Source organism: Chelonia mydas, chromosome 1 (assembly GCF_015237465.2).
Source record: "Chelonia mydas isolate rCheMyd1 chromosome 1, rCheMyd1.pri.v2, whole genome shotgun sequence".
Taxonomy (NCBI): domain Eukaryota; kingdom Metazoa; phylum Chordata; order Testudines; family Cheloniidae; genus Chelonia; species Chelonia mydas.
The window spans coordinates 175,127,367-175,144,815 of NC_057849.1; the positions used below are offsets into that span (position 1 = coordinate 175,127,367).

At 38.8% G+C, this 17,449-nt stretch overlaps 1 protein-coding gene across 28 annotated transcripts in view; it reads left to right on the forward strand.

The window, feature by feature from the left end:
- ROBO2 (roundabout guidance receptor 2) overlaps positions 1-17,449 on the forward strand; it is a 1,527,115-nt gene that overhangs the window by 1,502,075 nt on the left and 7,591 nt on the right. For 13 of the 28 annotated variants that reach the window (XM_043538357.1, XM_043538358.1, XM_043538361.1 and 10 more), the window contains 3 exons: positions 3,864-4,046; positions 8,839-9,009; positions 14,532-14,792. In XM_043538357.1, the coding sequence (XP_043394292.1) occupies positions 3,864-4,046; positions 8,839-9,009; positions 14,532-14,792 (615 nt within the window). The remainder of the gene's footprint in view (positions 1-3,863; positions 4,047-8,838; positions 9,010-14,531; positions 14,793-17,449) is intronic. The other 15 variants (XM_043538373.1, XM_043538371.1, XM_043538369.1 and 12 more) reach the window with 3 other exon arrangements.

A 17,449-nucleotide genomic window follows, 5' to 3' on the forward strand; every position in this document is an offset into this window, starting at 1 on the left:
AGAGAGGTTGGTTGTGTTTCACAGGCAGGGTAGACTTAAAAACAGTACAAGAGATGTACTGAAAGATTCAGTTTGCACAAAGAAGTAGCTTTTTCATTGCCTGTAAAATGTCAGGAAATAATAAAATCAGTAGCAAGCAATCTACTAGCAATTCTATCCTCCTAACCTTTCTGTAAGAGCAAAACAACTTCCTGTGTGCCTTAGCATCCAAATATGTTTTATGGAGCAAGAAAACAGAGTTCAACTTTTCAGATAGTTGATTTTGTTTTGCTTAATGCATTTACTGCTGCTGTCTGCAAGAGTAAAATTTGCAGTTGCCAGAAAACATAAAAACTCCAATGTACTCTTCAAAAACACAGAGTAAGTTGCTGTATGTAAAGGAGGTAAACCTACTAAAAGCCTGTTTGGAAAATACACAGTTGATCTGAGAGGGACACCAGTACCTTTTATTCTACCTTTATGCAGATAACAATTGTTTATCTGGTTTGGAAAACAGTGCCAGTGGGCACCATTAAAAAGCAGTCATCATTTACTAAGTGTGTTAGATTAACCCAGCTGAATTATGACCTAGGGGTGTTTGTACAACAAAGCAAGGTTCAATCTTTAGTTGTGAATGTCCACACGTTTGTAAGATAAACAAAGGAACATTTTTATTTTTACAGATTGTGGTGAAAAAAAATGTTTAAGCAGTTGGCCAGAATAGCTCAGGAGATTGGTAGTAATGTCTGGATATTTTCACCCCTAGTTCCCAGTTCAATTATATCCCAAGTCAGTGGTAACCAAAAACTCACTACAATTTGATAGCAGTTTGCTGATCTATGTGAAGTGAGCTGCGAGTCTCAATTCAGCTATCAAAGTACAGGAAGCCATAATACCAGAAACATCATCAGTTGGCAACCACGTTGACAGATTCAGCGAATAAAGATCAAATCAGAAAAAGGATTGAGCTTCCCTTTCACTCCTAGAGATGGTCCTTCCACAACACCGTTGAAGTGTGAGAGATTAAGGGAAAGAGGTGTGTGCGCGCGTGTGTTTTTAGGAGCACACTGCTGCTCACCATGCCATAACTTGTTGTGTACTTAAAAGTGAGACTTCAGTCTCCAGGGCTTTCCAACACTTTAAAAAAGAATACATGTGAAAAATGGGTACTCTAATTATTGTCAAATTATTATTACAAAAGTCTAGGTATTGCTAAGTAAACCTGGTCTGTGTGCGTGTTTAATTTGTGTATGCATGTATAGTATATATTGTATAACAACTGCTTCAGAAAATGGTGTGACTGGTATGCAAGTAGATGGAATGCTACATGTAAATGGAAAGTATGTTTTAATTTTCTTCCTTAACACATACTTAGACTTATTCCTTTTGTTTTATTTACATTGTTAAAATCGTAGGCCCCAATTCAGCAAGGTAACTAAGCAGACGCTGAACTTTAAGGTCATAGGAAGCATTTTTTTTTAGTGTCTTCACGTCTAGCATCTCATTTTCTTTTGTCCTTTTCGTTGTTTTTATATCTGTTTATATCATTGTTTTTCATATTTCATATCAATGCCTATTGCCAAGCTACTGCTCTCCTTTCTGTATGATGTTCTGTTTAAGAAATTGTCCTCTTGGAGGAGGTTCGGTTTCAGCCTTCCCTTGCTGTTATCTTAGATTCCTTACATCTGTCTGTGTCAGGTGGAGTCTATTTGGAAAGTAATAATTTTGTATGTGCTCTTGGCAAGCAGAATCAAACTCTGTCACTTTCTGTTGCGCTTAACACACTTTCTGCCTGTCAAACCTCCATAGACCTCTTCAGTTTCTGTTCTTGTATCTTTGGAGTGCATGAACCTGTGTTATTACAGCCTGCCACTTTGCTGATGTTAAAAGATTTGGTCACTGCAGCACTGCAAAGTAATCCATTGTTTTCAAAAAGTTTGTGGCACAGAAACTTCTCCCTCTTCCTCTTTTTTTGTAATACAGTGTATGTCTGTGGCTCTTAACCTTCCCAGACTACTGTGCCCCTTTCAGGAGTCTGATTTGTCTTGCATACCCCCAAGTTACACCTCAGTTAAAATCTACTTGCTTACAAAATCAGACCTAAAAATACAGAAGTGTCACAGCACGCTATTACTGAGAAATTGCTGACTTTCTCATTTTTCCCATATAGTTATAAAATAAATCAATTGGAATATAAATATTTTACTTACATTTCAGTGTATAGTATATAGAGCCGTATAAACAAGTCATTGTCTGTATGAAATTTTAGTTTGTACTGACTTCACTAATGTTTTTTATGTAGCCTATTATAAAACTAGGCAAATATCTAAATGAGTTGATGTACCCCCAGAAGACCTCTGTGTACCCCCAAGAGTATGCATACCCCTGACTGAGAAGCACTGGTATATGTTATTGATTGAATTCTGATTTCAATTATATTTTTCCTTTATTTTTGCCAGATAGCTTTTAATAATCTATAATACCACAAATATCTATCCTATCAACTTGGGTGTAATAAGCAATCCATAATTTAAAGGTTTTCTTTTAGACATTAGGCTTTAAATAACTCCCTTGTACATGTAATGAAAAAGAGGGTTTGCAGGTCAGGTGTTAAAATTACACTACAACATTTGAACATCACCACTATGTGTATAGTAAATCTAAGGGATGATTTATCCCTCTACATGTATCCTTGCATATCTTGGAAAAATCAGCATTTCTACTGCTGCACATGTGCTCACTTGCTTATTTTGCAATGTATGTGGTGATGTAGGCCACAGTGTAATTTTGAGTACCTCAGTTTTTGGAAATCTGAGACACGTTGGGACTGATTTTCAAAAGTACACATCACCTACAACCCCAATTAAAGTCAATGAGTATTATGGGTGTTCAGCAACTTTAAAAATCCCAAACTCAGTGATAACTTTTGAAAATGTAGTACATACTATACTGTACATTGTGTTTCAAAACCATGCTTCAGATACTAAAAAGTACAGATAACTGGGAAGCCAAAAGAATGTATCCTTCCATCAGTATTAAGTATTCTACTTATGTTCATTCTCTCTCCCTCCCTCCCTCTCTCTCTCAAAAGATTTGATCTGTTGTATTTCTGAATACGTTTTTGTCACTTTAGTTGCACTTTTTTCTTACAATAGTGGTAACCCATGAGCAGGGCAGGAAGGCAGCATTTGAATGTGTAAGGGACCCAATATTAAATTCAGAATGTAGTCACATTCCTGCAAATTTATTCCCAACCAAACTTTAAGGCCGAAACTCTTTGAATTTGCTCAAGGAATTACAGTGAACTGCAGTATGCACTGGTTGTTCTCTAGTTTTGACTTAAAGATCACATAACGATTTTAAGGTCTCAATTAAAGAAAGCATTTACATAGTTCCTTAACTGCATCTCTGTTCGGGACAGTATGTAAGCATGCGTTCAATGTTCAATTTAAAGAGGTTCGGTGAGACTTATGCATGTTCATTGATTCCTAAATTAAGGCCTTACATTGTAAATATCAGGCTATGTACTACTTTACAACATATGGAGTCAGATCATGTTGCAATAGATTTCCTTTTCATTGCTGTAAATTTGCAGTAAACACATAGACTTTGGTGGAGTTTACACAGAATTTTCATGAGTATAGATGACATCAGAATTTGGCCCATTTTGTACATATGGTCAAATGAGCAAGGGACAACCAATGAATGTAATTCCATCTACTCCTGAAAGATTCCTTGTACACAGATACTGCTTTGATGCCAGACTCTCCCAGATAAACTTTTGCTTTCTTGATGAGAATAAACTTGATGGGCCTTTGAGCTTTAGATAAACAGATAAGATATTAAATGTATACAACTCACTAGACCCCTACATTTGTTTTTAGGTTCAATGGTAAATGGATGGGGTTCTGCGTCTGATGAGGACCGTAACTTTTCTAGTCATAGATCTAGTGTAGGTAGCTCCTCAGATGACTCGATCTTTACCAGCGGCAGTTTTGCACAAGCACTGGTTGCAGCAGCAGATAAAGCTGGGTTTAGGCTGGATGGAACCAGCCTGACAAGAACAGGTTTGTAGACTCAAAGTTGATGCTTTCTGCATGGTCTCTTCCTTGTCTTTCTCTTCTTCTTTTCAGTGAACTCAAGTCTCACTCCGAATTTATTTAACCTGCATGGAATAAGGAGGTTGGACAGTTTTTTTCTGCATAGCTTTAATCAAAACCTTGCACTCTGTTTTAATTTTAGTACTCCGAGCAATGAATAGCACAAGCTTTTAATCACCAGCTTCAGTCTGCTATTTCCCTTTACTCTGACTCCACTATGGATTTACTGACATGTGCTCCCTTTTATATTGCAGCAAAGAGACTACTAATTTTGCTATGCAATTTTTGATGATTTATTTTTTGCAGAATCGTCTCACAATCAATAATATTTCTAGTAATGAAAAGCACATGTAGTCATTACCTCCATTACTGCTGTTCTAGTGCATCTCTTTTGCACAATGTATTTTCTGGGAAGGCTCTCTAAGTATGGGATGAACTGGTGTAAGTTTATCACTAACAGCCTTATTAATCAATTGCTTTAATGGCACTTATTGGAATAACTTCTTATATTTGGATTTCAGGATATTAATTTCAAATATATCAACTGCATCTACAAGTTAAATGTAAGAGTGGCAAAATTACTATTGCTTTTGAAAACAACACACTTTTTCCTTCTGAAACAAAGGAGGAGTAAATAGAATTTACTTTATGTAATTTATAATTCACAGGCCTCTTATGTGTCATGTTTCACATGTTCATTTCTAGCAAAAAAAAGAGATAAGTAAAATGTAATAAAAATGTTCTGGACACAGTGAGAATTCATTTGTATATCCTGAGTTTTATCAAAACTGCAAAACAACCTTTGCTGTTTAATTAAACCAACAAAAACTAATAGCACAATATTAATTAGGGAACTTTTTTTTTATTTGTTACACACTCATTTCACATTTCTGCCTGCAGGCACCACTCTGTTCCCATAACTTTGGAACTTTTAGTACTATTCTCATATAAAGTTTGCCCTTTAGTACATTATTTGCATTTAGGAAAGTTGCCCATAAACATAGAGGCTGATCCTGCAATCCTCATGCATGCAAAATTACCTCAGTAACTAGATGGCAAATGCTATACCTTAGAAATGGAGAAAAGGTTTTTGGCACTCACCCAAGCCACTCACAAAGACAGAGGGTGAAAAATCCTGGCTACATTGGCATCGATGGGAGTTTTGCCATTGACTTCAATGGAGCCGGGATTTCACCCCGACTCTTTAGTTAAATTAATCAATCTTTAAAACAGTTATTTCATTTTTAAAAACAGACAAAGCTCTCCAGTTGCTTCCCTGCAGTAGTGAAACATTGATTTGTTCAGTCTGTCTTTTCATAGGGAAATAAATAGACTGTCTGCCTTTAGCCGTGCCAGAATTTGGGGAGAATTTGGCCAAAATATCATTTAACACTGATTATTTTGCTTGAAGAGACTCTTTGAAAAGCCTTGTGTGAGGGCATCAAAACTTTTGCACCCTTTCTAGTTTTTGTGCGCTCTTACTGGGGCTTATTCAAAGTCCATTGAAGTCAATGTTGATTTAATGTTGTGTGGATCAGGCCCATTAAGAGGTACAGACCCTCTTCCCCCTCCCACACGCAAACTTTAAAATATATTATTGTGTAGCATATCCGTGCACGTGCATCTTTCTGGTCAAGTATTGGGTGTTTCCAGCTTGAAAAACACCCAAATAGGTTTTGGTGGTGGTGTTATGGTTTATCAAGTGATTGATGTGCATTTTTAAAATTGCATGCTAACATATTATCTATTTGATGAACCATTACAGTTTAGAACATGCCAAAGTATCCCGTTGTCATCACAGGACCATTATGGCAAAAGATTATTGTTCTCCTCTATGGGTCTAATGCAGCAAGCAAAAAACACTTCCTGGAATTTGTTGTAGTTTAATGACAATATGATACTTTCAGTGATACCTCCTGGGCCGTGGTCTATCAAACAATATATTTATGTGGTTTTTAAAATGCATATTACCTACCTGATGCACCATAATGAGTCATCACAGGACATTTCTCTAGCTGAGAAGAGGCAATATTCTTTGACTGTCATTCAGGGACGGTATCTCAAGGCCTTATTCTACACTACCTAGTACCCTGTGTAGTCATTAACACCTATAACCAAGTGGGTGTGAAACACCATCACTGGTGTGATTGGAGCATTCTGGTTTGGTAGCATCTTACACTCACTTTTCATGGGTGCCTATGCAGGGGACAAGGTATTGGTGAATTGGGACCAAAGTATTTCTCCTTCATGACACACTCATTCAGGTTTCCAGTTGCCATTGTGCTAATTGTCACATAGGTCAATGATTTTGGATATTTTTTTTTCATTTTTATAATACCCTACAATGGGACGACTATATCACCAATACAGACAGTCTGGCACAACTGAGCAGATTTTACTAAAGAGACGAGAATAACAGAGATGCTACAGGTCAGATATGAGGTGTACTGAAAGAATTGTGCTGGGAAACTTGCACGTCACCTGCCTGCCCTATGTATGACTCAAGTCAGTACTATCATTAGCCCCTCTCTTTCATAGGTACTTAAGTCAATCACAAACATGTCATATATTTTTTCCAAAGCCTGCATGCTGACTTAAGGGTTAGACTTATGCCCACTAAAGCAAGAGAATTCACGTACAGAAGAAATTTCATCCTAGATTCAGGGCTTGTCTTCAAGGTGCTTTAGTCTTCACCAGAGGGGTGTAAATTTTAGTCCTCACTAGCATGTCATGCACTGACTGACCAGTGTGGACTGTACTGGCGTGCACTAAAAGTTCCCAAGTGCTCATTAATGTAGTCCCTTTCCAAACAGTGCTACATTAATGCACAGTAGGAAACTTTTCCTTTAATCTCCTTTGGTGCAGATTAAAGTTCCATGGAGGATGTTGTTTTTACACTCCATGGTGTCTACGTGCTGTCAGGGTTTATTTTTACAAAACATCTGTGCTGCAATATGGAGTGAGTTAATGATGGGATTTCAGACTCATCTCTGAATTTCTTTTCCTTAAAATTTTTAAATCAAATCCTCACTGTTTTGGCCTGTATTTGTTTCTGGTTGAATCTATGACTAGGAAAAATAAGAACTCAATTGCTGAAAAAGCAATTATTGCATGTACAAATTACTAAAAATCAATCTTTGGGAGATTGTGGGACAGATCTTGATTCCTTTCACGCAGCTTTGCACCACTCTGGCAGTGCAAAGGGCTGTAAAACCCTACCAATTGACAAATAAAGATTCCCTTGTCACGGAGGAAACCTCAGATGACAGAAAGCCAATTATAGCTATCTCTAACCCTAAAAGACCCCGCCAGAGTAGGGTATGTGCTAGGGCACGGCTAAAAGAAGGGGGTGTATTTAGAACACTTCCATACTCCACTGACCCCCTGCAAGTCTACTGGCTCTTTGAGGGATTTTAACAGCCAGTTTAGGTTAGAGCAGCCCACTGTCTTCTCTAAGTTCTTCACCAGACACCAAAACCGCTCCCAAGCAGCCTGGGGAGCACAAAGATGGCATACAGCCACCTTATCTCTCCTATCAAGTCCTGTGCAGTTTGGCCAGACTTGGTCCTTCTCGGTTTAAAAGAAAAACAAGGAGTTTGGTTGTCTTAACACATTGAATTCTGGATAAAATTAAAGAAAATCAGAATAACCACCAGTTCAAAACAAAGTACAATGTTAAAATTCCTAAGATACTTGTTACAGATGTCAAACAAGTGAAACTAGAATAAAACATTCTGAAAAGATTCCAAAGGGCTCATCCAATCTTAATAGACAATAAGCCAATGTATTCAAAAGACTTTGGAGAATTTGATTGAATTAATACATACATGTAAAAAAGAAATGAATAAAGCAACTGAATTGTCAGCAAACAACCTCTGCTATGATACTCTTGAATGCCCCCATTAGACTAGGGTCAAGCAGAAAAGGAGTGGGTTTTTTAGAGAAGGTGGTTCAGTGTAAAGAGAACTCTAAGTAATCAATTCAGTTAGCCAACGTGTCCAGAATAAGTTTTTACATACACATGCATATTCACAAAATAATAAATAAAATAATGGAGAAATCTTTACAAAAATAAATGTTCTTGCTCTTTGTTTGTTTGGGTCCATAGATCTACAGGCATAAGTTAGTATATATTTTGTAAAATCAGTTACATTAGTGTCACTGTAGTTACACCAAATATAAAGTACCCTGGAGTCACGAAGATAAGAATCTGGCTCAGTGTATGTATGCTGTACACAGAGAAAGATGTTATATGGTGAATAAACATTATACAATTGCAAAACTATTTTATCCCCCTGCAAGTGTAAGAAATTATTCTGAACACATCTGTTTAGTATAAAAAGTAGGCATGAGTTACACAACATATAATAGTTTTATCATAATGGTTTTGGAATGGTTTTAGTTAAAAATTTAAAGGAAAATATAATGCTGAGTTTCTCACTTGGCTTATTGTGGAGTATTTTAAAATGATTGTCACCAGCGGATATTTCAGCAGGGCACTTACTTTATCTTCATCATCATCATTAATATTATTTGTATTACCAGAGAGCCTAGGAACTCTAGTCATAGATAAGGACCCCACTGTGCTAGGTGCTGTACAAATACAGAACAAAAAGATGGTCCCTGCCCCAAAGGGCTGACAGTTTTCACGTGAGTGCTGAAAGGGAAGATACGCAGTACTTCAGATCAGACACATGAGAGCACAGCCTACTTCATTGTAATAATGTTTTCCATTTTTATTCCCTTTTTTTTCCTCTAGGCAAAGCATACCCTTCCTCTCAGCGACCTCGGCCAAGCAGTCCATTTTCAACTGACAGTAACACCAGTGCAGCCCTGAATCAGAGCCAGAGGCCTAGGCCTACTAAAAAACACAAGGGGGGTAGATTGGACCAACCCCCATTGCCTCATCGCAGGGAGGGAATGACAGATGGTAAGTTCTTTGGTTTGAAGTGAGCTCCGTAGTAGTACTGATATGTTGCATGCACGCAGGACTGAAAAAATGTAAAGCGTTCCCTTAAAGCATGTGTGCTCCAGTGAGCTATTTGTTCCATGATGTAAGATCTCTAAGTCGTCAAGTGAATAATGTTGAAATGAGAGTTGTGTGAAACTTGGTTGATTCATCACTGAGCAGGACTTGAAGCAAACCTTTCTTTGGTTCGTCTATGGATGGGTTAACTCCTCTCAGGTTTCTAGAAATTTCATTGCAAGTCACATCTAAAATGACTGAATTTCATCTGGTTTCACATCAAAACCATGACTTTAGCCAATGCATGGAGGTAACAATATTCAAATGGATTTCCCAAGAACAAATTCAAAGTGCGCCATACTGTGTTCCGCTTTGCTCATGCTCTTTGTGCCACCCATACAAAAGGTCCATATTAACCCATGCCATGCTGTCCTTGCCCACCTATCCCACTGCTCGGTAATGCTGTTCCATTCCTGAATTCCACTCACCTCCACTCTCTAGTGGCTCTGTCTTTCTCTTTAATTCTCTGACACCTCTGTTTCTCTCTAATCCCCTCTTCCAACCTACAAATCCCTGGTGGATCTGTTCCTTCTAATCACCTGAACAACCATCTCTCCTGTTGTTCCTACCTCACTTACACTTGTGATTAGCAAAAGAAGCAACCACCATCTGCTAGTCCTATGTGTGGCTCTCTTACCACTTGTGCTGCTCTCATAGCTGGCTACTGTAAATGCTGAAGGATTTGGAGAGGGCTGCAGGCAAACAAACAGCTTTAAAAGAGCCATCAGCCATTTTCACCACTCCTGTAATGAGGGTGGGGATGTGGGTGCTCTCCTCATTTTTCTGGTCAACGCTTCAGTGCCCCCTGATGCTTTGCGGCTGCCCTCTCTTCCAAACAGGCAAATCAGAGATAGAAAGAAGGGCATCCCCTGGAGATGCATTTTTCCCTACTTCAGTTGGTACCATAGGATCAGCTGAACTTTGTGGTCCCTCAAACAATGTTGGGGTGTGATTTATGCCTGTGAGTCTGCATATTTGCACTCAGAAATTAGTCTCTTGTTCTTCCTAATGGTTAGTGAGCCTTGACAAATCTTCCAGCAAATGTAGAAGTCAAGTGGTGTGTGGTGTCAGGTTCTGTTGTGACCATTTCTCAGAGCTCTAGTCAAAGTTCATTAGTACATTCTTCCATTGCTTATTTATTCAATAAACTTATAAATTGCAGAGCGCTGCAAGCTGCATATTTTAACCAAACTATACCCTCCTGGCTGAATTTAAATTTACGACTTTAGTGGAACATAATGCTTGACAAACCCATAGAAAAAGAATCAGAGAGGAAGTATGTCTAGTGACTAAAGCAGTGGACCTGGAGTTAGCACGTCAGTTCCTTCCTCATCTTTGCCACTGACTTGCCCAATCTTTGCTTCTGCTCACCTTTGCCTATGCCACTGTAAGGAGGACACTCACTCTCTGATTGCAAAGAACAGCTCATAGGGTGCAGCTTTATTGACTATAACAATAATAATCACTTCTGGGAAAACAATGAATGGCTAGATCTTGCAGAAAGGGGTGCCTGCAGCCTACCTTCCAACCATATGCTGTGCCTTTGTCCAGTTGATGACAGCCCAAGAGCCTGTTTGACTTCGCCATGCAAGGCAGCCATCACTCTACACTCATAAGGAGGGCTAGACTAAGCCCAAGCCAACCCTCCATTAATCTCTGCTTGGGGTTTGGGCTGTGCTAAAGCATCTGAATCCCAGTCCCTCAATTAGGCAATCAGAAGACAAGGCCTTCACCCCCACCACCTGCCATTTCAATTATAAATTGGCTTGCAAATTTATGATCCAGCCGTTAGATATTGCTAGTGGTGGTTGGCTGGCATTCCACCAAACCAATCAGTTGCTGGATATCCAAGTTAAATATGTAGTACCTGACATCAGAAAGATGAATCCCGTTGAGATGGAACAATTAAGATACTAGGCAATACCATCATGTACTAGGGTCTCCCCTCTGAAATCCCCTCATTTCTTGGTTTACAATTTTCTTGGAGCTATTGACCTTAGGAAACAAGTTGACTCCCCTCCATGTGTGCTACGGAGATGAATCTAACCATACCAGCCTGGCCATATGGAAGTGGGATTGTAAATCCATCTAGTCTCTCTTATCCTTTGCTGGTAGCCCAAATTCCAACCTGTTGACTGATCAGTATGAGGTGATTTTATATGATGTGGGGTGCTGCCACCACCATTGATTTACGCACAGAGCAGAGTGTGTGGGTGGGAAAGATTAGCTTGCTGTGAAATGGGAACGGGCTCATCATGGCTCCAGATGCAGTGAGATCTTTATATAGGCTCAGGGGAAATAGCAGAGTGTGTCTGGTGAGCTTAACTAAGGCTAAAGGTAGGGGGAGGGGATAATTATTGCCACAGACACAGGAAAAGAAGGGAGGCAAAAGAGTTACCACTAAATGCAAAACTTCTTTTAGAAAAGGGAGGAAAGGGTGTTGCTTTGCCAGCCAGTCCTAAGACAGAGAGCAAGCAATTAGACAGCTCAACATTAAATCAGACCATGACTGGGTAGTAGGGCCATCAGTCCTTACAGTCCTCCCCTGCCAGCCTTTGTACAACATGGGCCCCACAACCCTGGGCTCAGGGTGGGACCAGCCTAGATGGATTCTCTAAGATAGACCTACCCTACTTCCAAAAATGTGTGAGACTTCCTTCAAAAATAACTTGTTTAACTTCAAATAGCTGATATCATCCAAGGATTTCAAAGTCCTTTACAAACATCAATATTCACATCACTGCTGTGCCCCAGGCAATGATATCCATTTTGCAGATGGAATTGCAGGAAAGGTGAGATTGAGTGATTTGCCCAAGGTCGCAGAGGAAATCTGCTGCAGGTCAAGGAGTTGTGTCCAGATCTCCTGATTCCCAATCTGTACCTTAACAACAAGGCTTTCTTCCTCTCCAGTGTTTGATTCATGAAAGTTTGCTAAGTGCATTGGGATAGTCAGATGAAAGGCACTGTATACAGTAAAGTATTAATACTGGAACAATTTTTTAATTTAATGACATTCTCTTTCTGTGCTACTATCTGTTGCAGATTTAAAACTTACACATTTGTTGCTCCCTATTATTTTATTTTATTTTGTTCATTGTGAAATTGTAATAGTTCTATGTTGGAGAATCAGATTCCATATTACAGACTGCCTTTAGTGAATTGCATGGATGTTCAAATAGAGGTTGTAAGTTACAACGTCAATAATCTGAATTTCAAATTGCATAAGCAGATGCCAGTGTCTTGGTTCTGTAAGGTAACTGGTTATGATTGCAGTAAAATCAATTATAAGGAATGCCATTTTGGAAGCCAACACTATAAAGCAATTTTACATTGGCAGGCTCCCATACCCCTCCGCTCATCCACCAACAATAACTCAAATGCAGTCGGGGGCATGGAAGGTCACATTTATATTCATAACTAAAAAAACTCAAATAAATTAGCACTGAACATAAAGTATACACCAAGCCCACTGACAGATTATTATAATATTGTGCTAGCCAGAAGAGAGAGATCTCAATCTGGGGGTTGGCACCTCATTCAAGAGCAGCGGTACAGTGCTGCTACTAGATATAACTCTCCTGTCCCATACATTGACCTGTTGTCCCAAATAACCAGCATTTTCTCATTTACCTATGCAAAACAAAAGTGCTGACTTGGCAGCTGTCTCATCAACTTTGGAGACAATGCTGCCCCACACACAGGAAATGCAAGTATCACCTCTACTATCAAGGATATGAACATGAAGAATCTTACCCCATATAAAACTGAAACACTGCCAGCCTTTTAAAATAAATCTGTTGACCAAGACCTCCTCATCAATATGTAAAAATTGCTTCAGTCCCTTCATAGCTACAACCCTGAGACTCCAGTGCCGGTTCTAAAAGCAGAGGAATATTCCTTCATACCATCCACTGTTCCTGGTCCAGTTCCAATTAAAAGTTTTCAGATGCCGTAATTTCTGAAGGGTAAAAAACAAAAGGATAGAGCTTCAGTTGGTGTAAACTGGCAAAGCTCAACTGGAGTCAATTGAGCTACACCATCTAAGGATGTCTCCCAACATATCTGTAAAATTTTTCCAATACAATTAGTAGAACCATAATATAGTACATAATAATCATGAGCTACAGGCTGTTCTACATACACTATAGATAGGCGGCATGGGGGCAGCTTCTCAGGGGAAAATGAGAGGCACCTCAATTTTTAAAAAATTCCTCACAATCTGATCTTGAGGCATAAAGAGCCACAGTCTCTTGTTTTCCTATTGTATAACTTCAGTCAAAATTTCACTTTTTTGAGCTATAATTTTCCAATTTTGATCACTGTCTCAGGATTCTATATAGTGAGAAAAGTATGCTTATCTAGTTCAAAAAAGAGCTAGATAACTCCATGGAAGATAGGTCCATCAATGGCTATTCGCCAAGATGGGCAGGGATGGTGTCCCTAGCCTCTGTTTGCCAGAAGCTGGGAATGGGTGACAAGGGATGAATCACTTGGTGATTACCTGCTTTGTTCATTCCCTCTGGGACACGTGGCATTGGCCACTGCTGGAAGGGAGGATACTGGGCTAGATGGACCTTTGGTCTGACCCAGTATGGCCGTTCTTATGTTCTTATGCTTTTGTCATCACAGACATACTTTGAAACCTCTTTTTTTGAACAGTACTACCAGTGGTTTAGTGGTTTAGGGTATAAACTTTGAAATGTAGCGTACAAGTTCTTCTGAACATCATGTGACATTCAGTGTTCAGTTGAAAATTTGTTTTGATTTGGGTAAAATGATATGTTCTTTAAAGTGGCTGAAGTTTTTTCAAAATAGCAAGTTTTGACTGAACTTTTTTTCTGAAAAAGTGAGATTTTTTTTTGCAAAAAATATTCATCTTATTAAATGGCTCTCTTTAAAATATATTTTGCACATTTATAATAATATATTGTCAGTGATGACATATTTTTTTAAATAACTTGATATTTTGTGAGATTCGATTGAATTTTACTTTGAGATTTTGAGTTCATTCAAAACCGAAACTGAAAGTGAAACTCAAGGATGGGGCAGAGAGGTATGTCCCAAACAGACTGAAACAGAAGAAACCCAGTCAAATAAAATGGATTAATTTTTCACAGCTTGACACAATTCCTTGACTGTTGCTGAATGAGGCAGGTACAGTAGTATACATCATGTGTTGAGGAACACAAATTGTAGCTCATATTCTGTTGATTTCATAGAAGTTAGTAGCACAATTGCTGGAGGTAGAGGCTAGTAGTGAGAGTAAATACACTGAATTTCTGACTAACATGAATTTCCTTTTTCAAAAAAATCATAATAAGTGACTCAGATCCTTTTATTAGGAGACATTTTTTTCTCTGCAGTTTCAAACAAAACGTGTTTCAATTAAATATTAGCTTGTTCTAAATCTTATTCACATTTTTTAGATCTTCCACCACCACCAGATCCGCCCCCTGGTCAGGGTTTAAGGCAGCAAATAGGCCCTGGCCAACGCAGAGGCTCGGCAGAGAGAAAAGGAAGCTCTCTTGAGAGGCAGCATACTTCCAACATAGACGAAACAAAGAGCTCATTGGATCGTCAAGCTAGAACATCATTAGAGTGGCAGCGACAAACCCAGGAATGGATAAGCTCCACAGAACGTCAAGAAGATTTCAGGAAAGCCCAACATAAACAAGCATTTGGATCAGGTGTGTGTGCTGCACAAGTCAAAGAAGTGTAGACAGCTTCTTGAAACATTTCCACTAGAGGTTTATAACACACTAGAATCCTAGTCCCCAGGATTGCCAAGACTTATATTAGAAGAATAAATACATTCACCCCCTAAGCCAGTGCATTCATTACAGTATTTAGGGAATTAATAATACTGTCAAACATAGCAGCAAAAAAAAAAACAAAATCTGTTCTTGGTGAGCAAGGAAAGAGGAACAGCCGTTTAACTATTCACCTTTATGAAATGTATTTAATTGTACAGGTAAGGCCTCGTATACCAGTATCTTCAACCAGCAACTAAACTGGCACTAGCTTTTTTGCGTGTCTACAGAGGGCTGACCCTCCTTAGCCTAAGACGTTTTTTACAGCTATATTTATAGCATCCTTTCCTCTCTACTCAAGTATATGACAAAATAACCTTCCTCTGTACGGCTTCGATTGATGAGAGCATAGACTTTAACTGGGAACTTGTCTTTGCTGAGTGCTGAGCTTGACTTCTAAATGGATCTCAGACCTGTAAAGACATGTACAGGAGGTGAGACTGGACTGGAGATTCAGCTCTACAGTATTCACAGATTCCTTCAGTTCAGCCACTAACAGCTTCTGTTTTGGGACACCTACTATTTTCCGTAACCTACTTCTCACATCTTAGCCCAGTGCTGATAAAATAGAATGATGCAAGGGGACAATTGCACAAGGAACACACAGCATAGAAACAAGGCATATACAGTTCTTTTTTCTAGGGCCATGCTGGACCCTTATGCAGGTATTAAACTTACACCATGACACTGGCAATAAGTATTTAAATACTAATTTGCTAGCTAATCTACACGCTTACCTCATATCTGTAAAAACAATGGCATAGGTAGGTGCACCTATCCTGGAACAAGGATTTCTGAATGGTCCCTCTCCGATACCTGTATGTTACCCTCCTTTATCTGCTTCTCAGGACAGCCTCAGAAGAAAAATGACTGGTCTGTTCAGTTCTAGACAAAAGCAAAAAAAAGTGTTACTGTCCGGTTACAGTTGCTACAGTAAATATTATAATCCCTATTTTAATACATAACAGGAACATTGCCATAAAAAACAAACCGAAACAATCCTTCAATAGAATGGACAAGTGAAAGGTCATTTATATGTCTGTTGTACCACCTTTGCAGTACAGATGTTTGTTTAAAAATGATATTAATATGTGAGATTTCACCTGGTATAGTCCAATAACAACCTTAACTCTGACCCACAAGACATACGAACCTTTTCTATACACCGCTAATATACTGTATGTATATCTGTTATATGAAGCTATATTCAGGGGAGCTCCTCTGCTACCAAACTCTAAATTCCTCAGTAACAAGGCTCCCCATTTCCATTTCTAGTAAGTGTGCAGGAAGGGCTGATGAGGATGTTAACTATTATGTAACTTAGGGGGTCTACAGTTGTAGGGCTCACAGCTCAATCAGAGCCAAAACCCACTAAGTACAAAGGACTGATTCCCACTGGCTTCAGTGAGTGTTGAATCAAGTCCGTCAGGGGTTAGAGTGATTGCAGAGTTCCTATCCTGTGAACCTTTCCAGATCCAAGGCAGTTGGCTTTCCCTCATGCATACCTTAGGAGGTGCATTGGGACCTGCTGTGCCCTCTCCTTCAGTGCGAGACATGCAGAAACCTGTCTTCAAATGCTTTCCGTGATGGCCTGTAGTTGAATGCAAGTTGCTTTACTGAAGCCGTGCCAGCATTTTTCACTGTGCGTGTTTCTTTTCTACTCCGACTTCTTATATTGAAGCTTTCTGTCTCCATATTCTCTTCTCTATTAGGTTTTACGATGAATATTCATGCATCATTTTTATAACGTTAATTATGAGTGTATTTTTTTCTTGAACTCTGTCCTGAACTATTTCCCCAATTAATGATGAAGTTCACTGGGAATCCATTCACCAGATAACAGGGTTAGACACTTAACAAATACTTCCAAAAGAAGGCATTTTTAATTGTTGTCTTTCTGAAAAACTGTTTGCTCAATTTCCTTGATATGATTCAAAACAATGTCTACTGTTACTGGTTGTCAGCCTTAATATTTTGAAAGCATGACTTTTAGATAGATAGACAGATCAGAAGAATCAAGAAATATGCATAAAAAACCACAGTAACTGCATCCTCCCTTCCATTCTTCCCTCATCCTACCTTCCCCATTTCATTGCTTTCACTCAGTGTACCATGTCTACACTTGGACCTGGGTCTTACACACACCTGCATCTGGGACAAACTGCGTTCCTGAGTAGTGTCATTGATTTGGTTCAGAAATGAAGTAAGCGGGAGTACTCACATGAGTAAAGTTGTAAACACACCGAAGTGTTTGCAGGATCAGTGCTTGAGATTGTAAATTCTTCGGTGCAGAGGCCATATGTACTTTACCTATGAAACACCAAGCCCACTTTGGGTGATGTATGTATAAAACAATAAGGAGTTTGGCTGAGTACTGAATACATTATTCACTTTTACATCAATTGATCTATGCAATGAAAATTTTGCAGTGTTTGTCAGATCATTTATTCAATGAATAACAGTTACATTTGTTAACAAATATTTTAAAGTATTGTACTAGCTGTAATAATAACCCTAATTATGTACAAAGAGAT